The sequence below is a fragment of the Adiantum capillus-veneris genome, chromosome 2 (assembly GCF_014529385.1).
Source record: "Adiantum capillus-veneris isolate H3 chromosome 2, ASM1452938v2, whole genome shotgun sequence".
Classification (NCBI taxonomy): domain Eukaryota; kingdom Viridiplantae; phylum Streptophyta; class Polypodiopsida; order Polypodiales; family Pteridaceae; genus Adiantum; species Adiantum capillus-veneris.
This window is the reverse complement of record NC_140932.1, coordinates 20208594-20222833: the sequence shown is the minus strand read 5'-3', so window position 1 is coordinate 20222833 and position 14240 is coordinate 20208594. Positions and strand designations below refer to the sequence as shown.

General features: G+C 37.7%; 1 protein-coding gene across 1 annotated transcript; it reads right to left on the bottom strand.

Moving 5' to 3' along the window:
- Window positions 1–309: 309 nt before the first annotated feature.
- On the bottom strand, window positions 310–642 carry LOC147462470 (chlorophyll a-b binding protein type 1 member F3, chloroplastic-like). Its single transcript, XM_086493649.1, has one exon. The coding sequence runs from the start codon at window positions 640–642 to the stop codon at window positions 310–312; it is 333 nt and encodes a 110-aa protein (XP_086349775.1).
- Between the last annotated feature and the right edge of the window lie 13598 nt (window positions 643–14240).

Sequence of the window (14240 nt, the reverse complement as noted above, 5' to 3'; positions counted from 1 at the left end):
TTGAGGACATAAGAACAAAAAGTTTTGACTTTTTATGTGGTGTGACTCAGCTTTAATGGGTGCATTCTCTCTCTATTTGACCGGCTAACTACCGGTTGAAGGATAGGGTATGCGACCAGGGCCTATGATCTCTCTCGGGGAAGGAAGCCTATATATTTCACATTGACTGAGTCAGCCAAGTGATTCGGTGACAATGGGTTGGACGAAGAGGCCGAACCTGGCCTGTGCTCCTTCACTTTAAACTAGGCGAATGCCTCTTGTTCCTTGCCCAATAAGCCAAGGGAGACAAAGAGGCTGAGCACCTTCAACTCAGTGAATGCCATGGCAGGCCTCCACCATGGCCTGCGCGGTGCTACTACCCTGCGCTCTCTCAACCTCCCTCAGACTCGGGCAACCTCGTGATATTTCCACCACATCCCCATCTTGCAGGCCCCATAAGAATGACTTGGCAGGCCACCGAACTGCCTCATCGAACTCCCTGTTCTCAGGGTCTGCGGACAGACCAGCTGTGCTGCAGCCAATATAGTCAGTGAGAAGCTCGCCGGTGAGATAGGATGGGGGAGAGCCATAGAAGGGGCCCAGGTGTAGAGGGCAGCTGAGACTATACCAGATTATGCCAGACAAGGACTTCTTGGGGGCCATCATCTAAACGCGGGCCTCACCGGATCCACCCTTGTGAGATAGCTCATTAACAGGCCTCAGTTGCAACTACCCGCTGAAGACACAGGAGGAGGGGGGGCAGGTGTTGCTGCCATGATGACGTCTATCTTTGTGCTATCCTTTCTCGCAAAGTTCCCACTCTGATCACTCTGCTTCTCTCTCTCTCTCTCTCTCTCTCTCTCTCTCTCTCTCTCTCTCTCTCTCTCTCTCTGTGCAACTGTGCACAGGCTAAATCACAACTCTCCATCTATCGGCTAATGCATGTTGCCTTTGAAACTCTCTCTCTTCTTGCGACGTGGTGGGGTGCTATTGAGTGAAAGGCGAAGCAGCTAGGAGCGTTTGGAGCCTAGAGCTTCTCTTCTCTTGCGTTCGTTGCAATCGCCCCTTCCATGATCAACATGACAGCGAGGATCAACATTGTACTGGATGTTGATAAAAAAACCCTTAGTATTCTCTGTAGCCATCCACGCTGGCGTGGATGGCTACAACTAGTTTTTTTTTAAAGGGGAGAACTTGTATTGCTGCCTCTATTTGCTAATTATGTTTCCTTGTAGCCATCCGCGTTGGCGCGGATGCCTACGTGTAGTTTTTTTAAAAGAAAATAATTTGAAGTTGTATCGCTGCCTCTATTTGTCAATGATCAAAATATGTTTTCTAGCAACCATGCACAACTGCACTTTATGGCTACAGATAGTATTTTATAAGAAAATAATTTAAAGTTGTATCGTTGTTTCTATTTTATAAGAAAATAATTTTAAGCTGCTTCTATTTGTCAATTATCAAAATGTGTTTCCTTGTAACCATTTGCACCAACTACATGTAATTATTTTTTGATGAAATATAATTGAGCTTAGCTAATAAATGATGGAAGATGAATAAGCGATCCATGCAACATACTTCCCAGCTTGGTTGCAGCCACACGTACCTTGCCCAATCTAGCCTAGGTGGTGCAGCATGGGCATGGCTACACATTCAGTAGATTACCATTTCCCCACTAAGTTTAAAACAATATTTACGGTGAGGCCATCAACCCATCATCAAGGACAAACACATAGTCATGGACCCTCTCTCCACTTCTTTTTGCCCAATTTTTCCACCTTTCACCCCCACATTCATCACTAGCTTGCTAGCCATTAGCTTGTCCTCCTGAGCTGGAATCAACCTCTCCATTTGTTTGTCGTCCGGAGCCAAAATTAGCCCCATTACTACCTTGCTAGCCGTCAACCTTCACCGGTAATCCGTCGATGGCAAGGTCACTTATACCGATAGAAATGAAAAAATGATCAATGAACCCTACGGTACCTTAGGGATGACCAAGCTACATCTTTATGTTCATCAGATACGCTCCTACTAGTGCATGTAGCCATCCACGACGTTGTCATGAACAATTACAAGTCGTTTGTTGAGGGGGAGGTTCAAAGTGTGACAAATGCTAAATATTGTAATCGCTACCATTAATTAAAGAGCATAATCTTTTGTTTCTTATGCTACTATGATGGTATCCACGCTAGTGTGGAAGGAAATAGGTTTCCAATTAGGGCATGTTCTCATGGAATGCTCTTGATCAGGTTGTTTTAGGGTTTATTTTAGAGGAAACATTGTGGCTATATTAAGGTCACTAATTGAAAGCTTAGGTATAGAGTAAAATATTTTTACTTAATCCGATATGTCACTATGTAGCAATGGTATTAATCTCAAGGTTTGATCATTTTTCATAAATATTAATTTTGGCATTGATTTCTCAAATAACTAGGGGCTAATCCTAATCTTTATTTAGTGATTATGTAGTGGCACTCTTGCTACTAGCTGCAATATATCTATTTTGTGGCTAGCTAGTAGAACCACTTGCATGGGATGGGTTGTGATAATTGCTCCCAGGCTAAGGGTTGTGATTCTCCTATGTTATATAGAAGTATAAGCATGTACCTTTTTCTTAATTCAAAACTTAAGACACAGCTTACAAATGCACCTTGTATATTAAGTATTTTTGCAAGCATTTGGCTTGTTCGATTTGGTGCATGAGTTCTAAGTACATATGAGAAAGATTCAGTTGTTTTAGTATTTACAAAAGTTAGAGTTGAGAACACTTTATCAAAAAATGAATTGATCCCGGGGGTATTCACTAAGGACAATGGTATGGTACCACATGAGTGTACAATAGGGGAATCTCCCTAGTAGTGCTAGTGAATCCGCTTGGTAATTGATAAAGATAAGGCATCCATGGTTATATGGGCCACACATATTTCAAATATCTTTCTAGGTAGGAACATGTAACCCATAGTTTGCATTACAATTGTCCTAAGAATTTTCCACATGTATTATTTGTATTTCGATGATGTATATCATTGGATTTTGCTCGGTTTTGGTATCGCTCAAAAACATTTTCTCGGAGAATGAAACTCCTCTATAACCAACTATATTGACCCAATTGATCAGTAAGCATATATCAAGATAGTGGATGAGCTAAGGGATTGGTATGAAAGAGCTACAACTAAATGGATAGCATGTGACCAGGTCTTGGATGAAGCTACGAAGAAAGATCAAGTGGATGATCTGCTGCACGCTATGCAGACATTCAAGCTGAAAATGGGACAATGGTGTATTCAGATTTACGGTCTCATAAAGATCACTAATCAACTTCTCCTACTCACAATTGAGGCTTCCAAAATCCTAGAGAAGGAACTTTGGCAAATAGAGCAAGTTTTGAACCACAGTTCATGGAGATGGCTTCAATTCTCTTTAAAGACAAAGCCAATTGCAATCAACCACTTCCAGATGGTTGGATTTATACAACCTCATACTGACACAAACTAGCCAAGGCAAGACTGATTAGAGGCAAGAAAACAAACACGTGGAATGCTCTCACTCCTTATAACTTAGAGATAAAGATTGTTCAAAAGGATGAGCTTGAACAAGAAGCTCTATACTACATCATTCATAGAGAAAATTCTAGTTACAATATTCAAAAAGGTCCCAGTGTGCCATCAAGAGTGCTCTACAGGCCTTCAAGGAAGAAGGCACCCGACAACTGGAAGAAAGTCAGGTGGACTCACTTCTTGATTGATCAAAGGGCTTAAAGAAAACATTGAAACATTAAAAAATTCAAAGAAAGGGGGGAAGGAAATGTACATGGTGGGAATAGCCCCAAACAAAGATTCAAATGGGTGGCTAAGCCAAGTGGACTGGTAATTACCAAGGCTAGTTATTATGGGGGCTTTTGGGATGTATCAATTATCTTAGAGCTCTTCATGCTCTTGTATCTTTGTAACTCTAATCATTAAGCCCATAGTAGGCTTGATTCATATGGTTGTACTTTGCCTATACTAATATGAATATATTCCAGCTCTAGTCTTTAGTTTTAGTGTTCAGTGTGAGTTTCCAGTTCAATCTATATTTTAGCTCTAGTCTTTGCATTTCATTCTAGTCTTGTCTGATCTGAACTCGTATTAACTGACCAACATGGAATAACTATCATAAATGTTTAGCTCATTCCAATATGCCTCTAATGAAGGCCACAAATGTGTAGAACTTTGGAAATGGCTTTAGAATATTCAAATTCAATATGGTATTCAGGGTGGTGATTTCAATATGGTCCTGGACTCTGTAGACACAACCTCCATAGCTTCTGTAGCTAGACAAAATGAGCAGGAATCTTGGGAGGAATTTGTAAGTTCTAATTTGCTATTGGATGCAAGGGACCATACTAGCCTCCCTACCTCAAGGTATACTTTTCACTCTTCTTTTCACACCAACTCCCAGTCAAGGCTGGAGAGAATTTATTTCATCCAGGATGCATGGCTTCCTCATCAAGCCTACATGCATGTTGATGTGGTTGTCTCCCTTTCTGATCATTTTCCTATTGTGTTGAAGCTAACTAATGGCCCACATTCTTTTGCCAAAGCAGGTTATCAACTCGTTATCAATGACCATTAATGGTCAATAACAAATTGACTTCACACCCTGCATTTGTATTGGTTGTAAATAATCTGATTGATAAAGACCATGCTTGAAATTTCTAACCCTCTTTTAGCATAGCTATCCTTTTGCTCTGGTATACAATAATGTATAAAAAATGTGGGCAAAATGGTAGCTACATAGTCAAGAAGGGAAGTAGATACAACTAAGTCTATTGTGGATACATGTATGCGGCAGGTAAGTGACAAGGCACTATGTCAAAAGCAACTAGAGGAACCAGTTGTAGCTAGAAATGTAAGTCAAAATGAGGAAATTTAGAAAGTACAAAACTACAGATTACTTTATATGCTCTAATTTTGTAAGAAAACGCTTTTGGACATTCTCAAACTCTTTCCAAGTAGACTTTGAGATGCTCCCGCCCCACACTTCAACTCCATAAAGAAGAAACGCTATCACCAATGTGTCAAAAAGTTACTTCTTGAGAACCCAACACTTGATGTTTCCTGCATTACATATTTTTTAAATGCATAGTACACTCTCTTTCCTAATTCCAGATGACGCATAGGAAATTCATGCCACTTGTGATTGGCAAGAACCTCAAGGCCATGGTACTTAAAGCTCTCAACAACTTCAAGTGTCTCATTGTTGTACACAACGTATGGCTTCTCCTTATGGTTGGTTTTCACAAGCATAACTTTGTTTTGGATTCACTCACAATCGGCCCACTATGCAAGTAAAAGCTCTTAAGTACAACCATAACCTTTTGTGCATCCTCTAAAGTGTGCGCTAGAAACACTACATCATCTGCATACAACAAAAACATGATTACCACACTGCGAATAGTGACCTCTTCAATACCTTCTTCTTACATATAGTGAAGTACCATTTGTTCCAATGGATTGATGCATAGAGGTGGTGACAACTTGTTTAACCCCTAAAGTGCTTGCAATTTTCTTTTGAAATTCCTCTTTCCATGCACAACTGACACATCATCTTCTCATAGATTCAAGAAGCCACAAGCATATTTGGCACTTGAAGTTCTTCCATCCTTCTCCACAAATTGTTACGTGGAATCATATCAAAGGCTTTCTTAAAGTCTACAAAGCAATAATACAATTGCTTGCCTTTTAACCAACTTTCCTCCATGAGAACACAAAGAGTAATAAGATGATCTATGGTGCTATGGCATCGACAAAAACCCGCATGTCCTTTTGCACTCTTGTCATAAGAGACCCAATCATTATAGTTTAGTAGTTATTTACATTCTTTGCATCCCCTCCTTTATGTAAAGGCTTGACCTAATTATTGCTCCAATAATAATGCATACCATGTTCAAGTGAAGGTTGAACAAATCACACATCCACTCATGTGTAAAATCTCTTGTCCATTTAATAATTTCCGTGGGATACCTTGAAGATCTCTCGCTTTGCGAGTGGCCAACTTTGGACCCCATCACATACATCCTCAATATTTGTTTTAAAAAAGAGAGGGAATAAATGAAAGTGAACCATAAAATGGTATTTTTCTAGCATTTGGTTGCTCATATAGTTGCCTACAATGGTTGTACATATCCACACGACTAAACTTACCAACAATCTCAACCCGCTTGCCTCTCAAGTTTCTACAAATGATCTTCCACATGCACGTGCCGTTTCTTGGACTTGAAAAAATTGATGCTTTACTTTCCATCTTCTTCTCTTCTTTTAAATCAATGCCTTGTATGTATGCAAATGACTTTGATAGTTGTCTTTGTACATAGTTGCATCAAAATTTATCACAACAAGGACTTTTGAGCATCTTGATATTCTTTATCAAACCACATTTTGTGTGATCTATCTTTGTTGATACCATGGACATGTTAGCTTCCCATTTAGTTTCTAATAATGCATCATATTGAAGCTCTATCATCCGTAACTTTTGCTCGACCATTTCAATATACATAGACGCTTGTTTGAAATCCATACATAGTGATAACTTCTCTTCCCATTGGCTGAGATTATCATGGTTACTTGCTTCTCCACATGCAAGGTCAATACATAAGGCCCGATGGTCTGATTCCGGGAGTCCATTGGCCAAGCATAGAACTATTTATGTGACACATGATGGCTTCAGAGAGTAGCATATAGTCAATCACACTATCCCCATTATGTTTTCTACATGTAAATCCATCGGTTCCACTCCACAAAGATAGTGGAACCACAAAGATACACCATCGACAATGAGCATACTTGAGCTATTACACATGTGTAAAAGCAACTTTTCATAGTGATCTGGCTCTTTCTCACCCACTGAAGTATAATCATACAAGTAAACTTTCTCAAACTCCCTTGAAATGTATGGCATCTGAAATTGTTGACTATCATGTTGAAATGTTTTTGTGCGAACATTCATATTCTCAAAGACAATTACATCACCTATGCCTTCAAAATAAGCAATGTCCTTCTTTAGATTAAAAATGGATGATCTTTATCCATGCAAGCATAAAAGGGAGAATCATGATGAGGAATGTAGCAATCGGCTACAAAAATTGGTGCTCTTTTTGGTGTCATAATTTTTAGCCATGCATAACATTTGTGCTTGTCATCTTTCACAATTGATACAAAATCTTCCAATCCTTCAGTTTAGGAGAGACACATAGAGTTTGATACTTGGCAATGGCTGCTGGAAAACAACCATATCTCTCGTGATGAGCTATTAACTCTGTAATTGGATCTCTACAAAAAGGAAGTATATATAATAAATGTTGTAATGATCATTTTACGTCATTGATTTATTTAATTTGGTAGATTGATACTTTTTTTGTAGTCCTCTTTTACAAGAGAAATGGTGCAACAATCTCATTTGTACATAAAACATTGTAAAATGCTGGCTTTATTTATAAATTTTATTATTGTTAATTGTGCTTCAATTTGTGTAGGTAAGGTGTGACATGTAATTTAGAGTATGTTGTTAATTTCAAAGTTTATAATTACCTTTTTATTTGCTGTAATATTGTTGGGGGTCCCATCGTTGCAATAGCTCCAATGACCAACAAAATTATCAATCCGATGGTTAACTCTATGAGGTGAGCTTCTCGGCTTATGGAGGAGCTAAGCCGCAATGAAGAGCAATCTCCATATCCATTTCTCTTCACCTCTAATCAACCCAATCACACACACCACGATTGCAAGATGCACACAACACTAATCCTATCATGCGACACACTAATTGCAAGCACACACACATAGATCTATCAAGCACCACACTCCAATCAAACCTACATGCACACACAAGTAAGAGAGGGCAATCACACAAGATTAGAGAGGGATTAACCACTAATTAGTTAAGATCTAGTTAATTTAAACATCATAGGCAATCATAAGAAGTAAGAGAGAGGCATAGTGAGAGAGAATGAATCATTGATTAGTGTTAATCAAGTCTCATGAGCAAGGAGAAGCTCAAGGACTCCATAGCCACACACCTCAAGAGCTCTCACCAAAGAGTGCTCTCAACAAATGACTTGAGAACCCTAATTTCTCTTACACACTACCTTATATACCTAGGTAAAAAATATGCAATGTTCGGGCGTCCAAGGCCTTTAGGACTTACCACTTACTGAATCTGCAACCTAGGCACAGTAAGTGACCTATTCTTTACAACTTGGAGCTCCCATTGAGCCCGTAACACATTAGAAATATTACAATGGCTTGAAATAAATCGGGAATTTATAATACGTGACCATTTTGGGAAAATGTGGAAAATGTGTAACTCCAATCTTTACTGCTTCTTCATATTCATCCTCGATGTACATCCGCACCTCTTCGGTCTTTAGCAGCTTCTGTTAACTGATGTTGACTCAGTTAACAAAAATTTACAAAATACAATTGATATTTGATATGTTTTATGTAGGTAAAAAGTAGAGATGCTCATTTGGACCATCCAATTTGAATGAACCAAATTAGCATCTTTGTTTTTGAGCACCCATATAGCGGTAATACTCATGGATATAAATGTGGTAATGGTCGTGGTAATAGCACGGATATATATTCACACTTATTACCACACATATATGCACGGATAATAGCACTCATGGATATAAATGTGGTAATGGTCGTGGTAATAGCACGGATATATATTCACACTTATTACCACACATATTTCTTAGGGAAATTCTTTCAATGTTATGATTCATGTAATGGATCCACATAGACTAGTAGGTCCTATACTCAAGTTCACAATGACAAGTAACTTAAAAAATAACCAAAAAATAGTCTTGGTCTTGAACTTGAAGCATATCTATGAAGAAAGAACAAAATATATAATCAATAGAACAAGGGCACAAAATATGAGAAATTTTATCAAAACTTTATTTTTTTGCACATCTTTGATTTCCTACATATCTATTTTTTCTAAATCCCCATGGTATATACACATGTGTAAGTCAAAATGTTTTAAAATATCTATATGTTAAAGCATGTGGTAACAGAAATAAATTAAGGCTGGCCTCTTTAGACTGCACACCCCCTCTATAAAAGAGTAAAAGACATCACAAGATCATAGTCTAGATTTCATTTAATTTGTCTGCATTGAAATCTCTTTTGTATATGAATCAAGAGGTTGTTTAGCACCAAGTTCTATCCACTAGCTAGACCACCAAGTATGAGGCCAAGATATCTTCCTATTAGGGTGAAATCAAGGGTGCATTGTGGCACCAAAAAGTTTGCATCAATTTTAGTCTATTTGGTAATTGTGTTAGAAAAGGAACAAATTAGACAAGAGCATACCATGAATCAAGCTTTGCAAATTCTAAACCTTGGCACTATGTTAGTATTAGTAGTAGATAATATCATCACCCATTGTGGAGATCTTCTCATGTTTCTTTGATTGATCACTAGAAGGTGTTCTATGATTGAGTGCTATGTTGTTAGACCATACATAATTTCTTTTGTCAAAGTTGGGTAGATGATTTTTACAAAGGATATATAGGTAAATAGTAATATGCAATCAATGTGGAAATGCAACTATAGGAATGCACACAAAGATGGTCAAGATGAAAGAGAAGCTCAAGAGCACACAACACAAAAAATTACTAAGTGTGTCAATGCAAAGATAAAGCTTGCCCTAGAGTGATGTCAAATATACAAGCCATGCAAAAAAACCTTCTAAAGAGAAAAAAAAGTACCTAGGTGGTGCTAAGTGTGTTCACATACATCACTCCCATAATATGTTAACAAAATACCCTTTAAAGTAATGTGGTGAACATGACTTAGTACTCATGTATACTAAAGTCCCTGACCCTATGTAATTAGTCCAGAAAGAGGAGTAAGCTCCCTAGTAAGCCAAAAGCTTTGTACAACAATTTGAACGTCTCACAAGGTAAAGCCTTTGTGAAAATACCATCACAGCTATCCTACATAGGTGCATAAGACAAGCTTATCTCTTTTAAAAGAGAGTATCTCCTTGAAATAAATATAATGTACATCAATGTGCTTCATGTGAGCATGGACTAGTGGATTTCTCACAAGGGACTGAAGCTCCCTTAGTGTTAGTGTACATTGTGTTTGTAGACTATTATTCAACACCCAAGTCAGTCAAAAGGAAGCTGAGCCAAACACACTCAACCATTTTTGTGAAAGAAACCTTCTTGTACTCAATCTCACAACCAGAAGTGACCACTATAGGGTACTTCTTGCTCAACCAAGATATACATGAGCTGCCAAGTATGAGACAAAAACAGCTAGTGAACACTCATGTGTCATAGCAAGCATCCCAATTCGAGTCTAAAAAAGCATGTAGCTCATTGAAATAGAACAACACAAGATTTATAATGCCACTCAAGTATAAAAAGATCCACTTAACTCCCTTCTAATGCGTATAACTTGGGGTATACATAAATATGCTCACTTGTGAGATTGCTTACTATGTACATTTGGGTAGATTACTAGATAGAGTGTGATGTTTGACGTAGCTTGATAATCAAGATTTTCTACAATGCTGCTCATGATCCTACAATTATCCTATTTTTTGTGTTGTTGCTCTACGATGTTACGTGCCATTTTCTATAGATAAACTTGTGTGCAAAATAGGATACATCGAGTCATTCCCATCTTCTACATAACCAATATCTTGCAAATTGTGCATGTTCTTGAACCATTCACCATAATAGGTCATATGTTTCCATAAATATGTTAATATAGCACATGAGTTCAACATAAGACGTTTTTATTCCATATAGGTTTTACACTTATTTAAAATATAGAAGGTTACCAAGCAAAGGAAGTCTACACAGTGATTGAATAGTGAAGGGTTTTTTTAATTTATGAAAAATCTATAGGTAAGGGATTTTTTAAATTTCCTTGAATACACGTGATACAAAGGGTTTACTTATAGTGACCTGCCCCCCCCCCCCGCCAAGATTGTGACTCCTCAGAACTTGTTGCAAACTGGGTATTTAAAACTAGGTGAGGGTTGCTCTATGCCCCTCACTTAGCCTTGGCTCTTGTATTTCCTGTGTGTGTATGTGAAAGAGAGTTTTTTGAGGGCCTAAACATTTTCTTACTATGTGGCTATGGATATGGTTGAACATAAGGAGGCTTCACAGGTTGGTACTAAGCCTGAAAGATTCCTTTTTCACTATTGCATTCTTTACAGTAGTTTGCACCGCCTTAAGGTTGTTAAGGTGTTGATACTCCTTGGTATAAATGCCAATCGGTGACTGGAAACTATGATCATATGGATTGGATTAGTGGTGTTTTTTCCATGTACAAATTGACTAGACCAATAAAATTTGCATCATTTTGGTCTTTTGACATAATACTACATAAAAGATTTGAAATTTATTGCACTGACAGTTTGATGATAAAAAAGGGGGGTTGTGATGTCGAAGGTTGGTATTGTTTGCCCGTAGCACTTGCAGGGACAACATTACAATATTATGTAATGAATGGTGGTGTTCCTTGCCCCAAGGGGCGTTAGTTATCTGGCCTCTGGTTTGTGTTTGATGGCTTATGCCGCTTTGCTGTCTACACACTGTTGAGACCATCTTCTATCATTAGGAAGAGAATGAGGTCTAGGAGGGCCTCTTTATTTGCCATGAGATTATAGAGGTGATTAACATTTTGATGAATAGTTGCAAGCCATGTGTGCAAGAATGGTGGGTGTGTATACATGTGTAAGAATAGTCAAAGAATGTACTTTTCCCCCCAAAAAGGGGGGGAGGGGGAAAACTTTATGATTTTTGGCATTCCATAATTCCTGCATACAATCTCCGATTTGAGTAAAGATTATAGATTTGCAATCTACACGCCGAGCTCTTTTCGTAGATATGTTACATGTATAGTTTTGCCCACTAAATTTTAAATTTCATTTTGGGGTAAAAATTGAATTCAATAAACTAACCGTTTTGTCTGTTTGAATTCAAAAGCTCTCCTTTGATTGCTTTCTTAATACTAGAGCTTTGGCTCCCTTAAACTGCCAAATAAAGACACCCTCTTAGACCCCATTCTCTTCCTAATGTTGACCGTGTTGCTTGCGAAATAAGATTGCCGCCTTTTCCTTTTTGGCTCACCTTTGGTCTGGGATTGATGGCTTATGCCGCTCTGATTGACCACGTACTATTCATACCATCCCTTATTGTGCTAAATGTTGGGCTGCTTATGAAATAAAGATGCCTCAGTTTTTCCTTTTTCACCAGAAATGGGCCATTTACTTTAAATCCCTATGGCTGAGTAGAATAGGAAAAGTAAAATCTCTTCCTTTAGTAGAACACTTATGGATAGAATCCAAGGTATGATGAGATACCTCTGACCCAAATTGAGGGGCTTTATAAGTTCAATTTTTTGCTTGATTTACTTAGGCTAAGTCTAATGACTAAACCATGCAAAGATATTTCTTACTGGGTATCTGATGCCGAAGATTAGGTCACTTTTAAATGGCCTTAACTTGAACTTGCTCGACTGATTTTAAGGGAAAAACTAGACAATTTCTGTAAGGTTATTGAAGGGCTAATTTTTTGTGCCGATATGGGTATTAAGACACTTGGATCAGAAGGGGTGGTGGCCTTCTGATCAAAATGACATATATGATAATATTTTAAGGTCTATTAAAAATTGGGGCTATTAGGTCTCCCCAATCTCAAAAAAATAAAAATTCATTCAAAACATATTAAGTGCATAAGTGAAGGGTGAGTTTAGGAAATAAAAAGAAAGATGGGAGAGAAAAGTCAAAAGACATATGAAGGTGGAAAGTCAAAAGATATATGAAGGTGGAAAGTCAAAATACCTTTTGTGTCCATATAAAGACGTGTTTCTCTTCTCCTTTATTTTCCCTTTAGTGTTTTCTTCTCTTTAATTAGGTCTATTAAAAATTGGGGCTATATAGAAACCAAATTTATAATTATTTCCTTAAATCAAAAGAAAAATACTATTTTTCAAAAAACAATAAAATAAATCTAGATTACATGAGCTCTTTGGACATTTGTTTTAACTTGAAAAAGTTGTAAGTTGGACATAGATAACAACTAATATAGTCCATTGACACCTGTAAAACACATTCAAGGCTAACATATATATTGTCTTGTTTGAATGGATGCAGGTGAGGACTCTATCCTTTCTTGGAACTTTTTTGGCTTGAAGCAAATGTTTGTCCTTGACATCCCAGGCTCTTACCACTTCTTGGAACATATTTTTTAGATCATCTATTGTACTTATACACTAGAATGAGACCTCATTCTTATAGCAATGTACAAAATAATTCTAAAACTGAGTTGTTTTTGTACTAATCATTATTTACTTGTCTAAAGCCAGCTGTCTTTTGAACTTAAAAGTTCATTTATGTTTTATTATATAAGTAAAGCAACTACACACATGTCCTATACATAAGGCTTTCCCAACTCTTTGGGAAAACCAGGACACTGGCTTTAGGAACTTGCTTAAATTATAGTGCTAGGTTGGACCCACTGTTTATAATTCCTTTTTAGGTTGGTGTTAGGCAGTCCCTCTTAGACTATAATTTTGGATACCTGCTCATGGCTATCATAGTTTTTTTGAATTTCCCGATTTAAGGGTTGCATCCATCCTAAATTACTTATCTTAATTTTCTATTAACTTTTAGGATAACAAACATTATAAACTGACTGCTCGCATGAGAGTTATCCACAACCCAGAGAAGCATACAAGGATTTTAAAACAAATTAGGTTTTACCTAAAGGACCATCCTCCAAAAAAAAGCCCTGGCTATTAGAACTAGACCTTTTCTAGCTCGACATGCCAAAAACATTGTTACATCTTACCCTAAGTAATCTCTTGTTAACTAACAATTTTGTCTATTGCAAACCCTTGCTCTTTTGCAAGGCCTAGAATTAACCTCTGAACCTCTCTCTGTGGCAACCTCCCTTGTCCTCAGATGTATTAGCAGTTTGGATGTTTCTTAACCAATTTATGATTCGGCCTTAGCTCTTCTATCTTCCACATGCTAATGATTGGGTCAAGATATTGGCTACCTTGGACAAGGACTCCAAAGATGGGGTTGCTATGATTTACCAATACATAGCCCAATTACCCATACTTTCTTTACAATACCAACAAGAGTTAGCCCAATTCTCTTCATCTGGAGCTGAGCTATCTAACTTTCTCAAAAAATTATGTGGCTTCAACAATCCAACTTTTATTAATACACCTGCTACTCCA

Excerpts from the sequence above, each read along its gene's own strand:
- LOC147462470 (XM_086493649.1), bottom strand. The coding sequence starts at position 642 with ATGGCCCCCAAGAAGTCCTTGTCTGGCATAATCTGGTATAGTCTCAGC.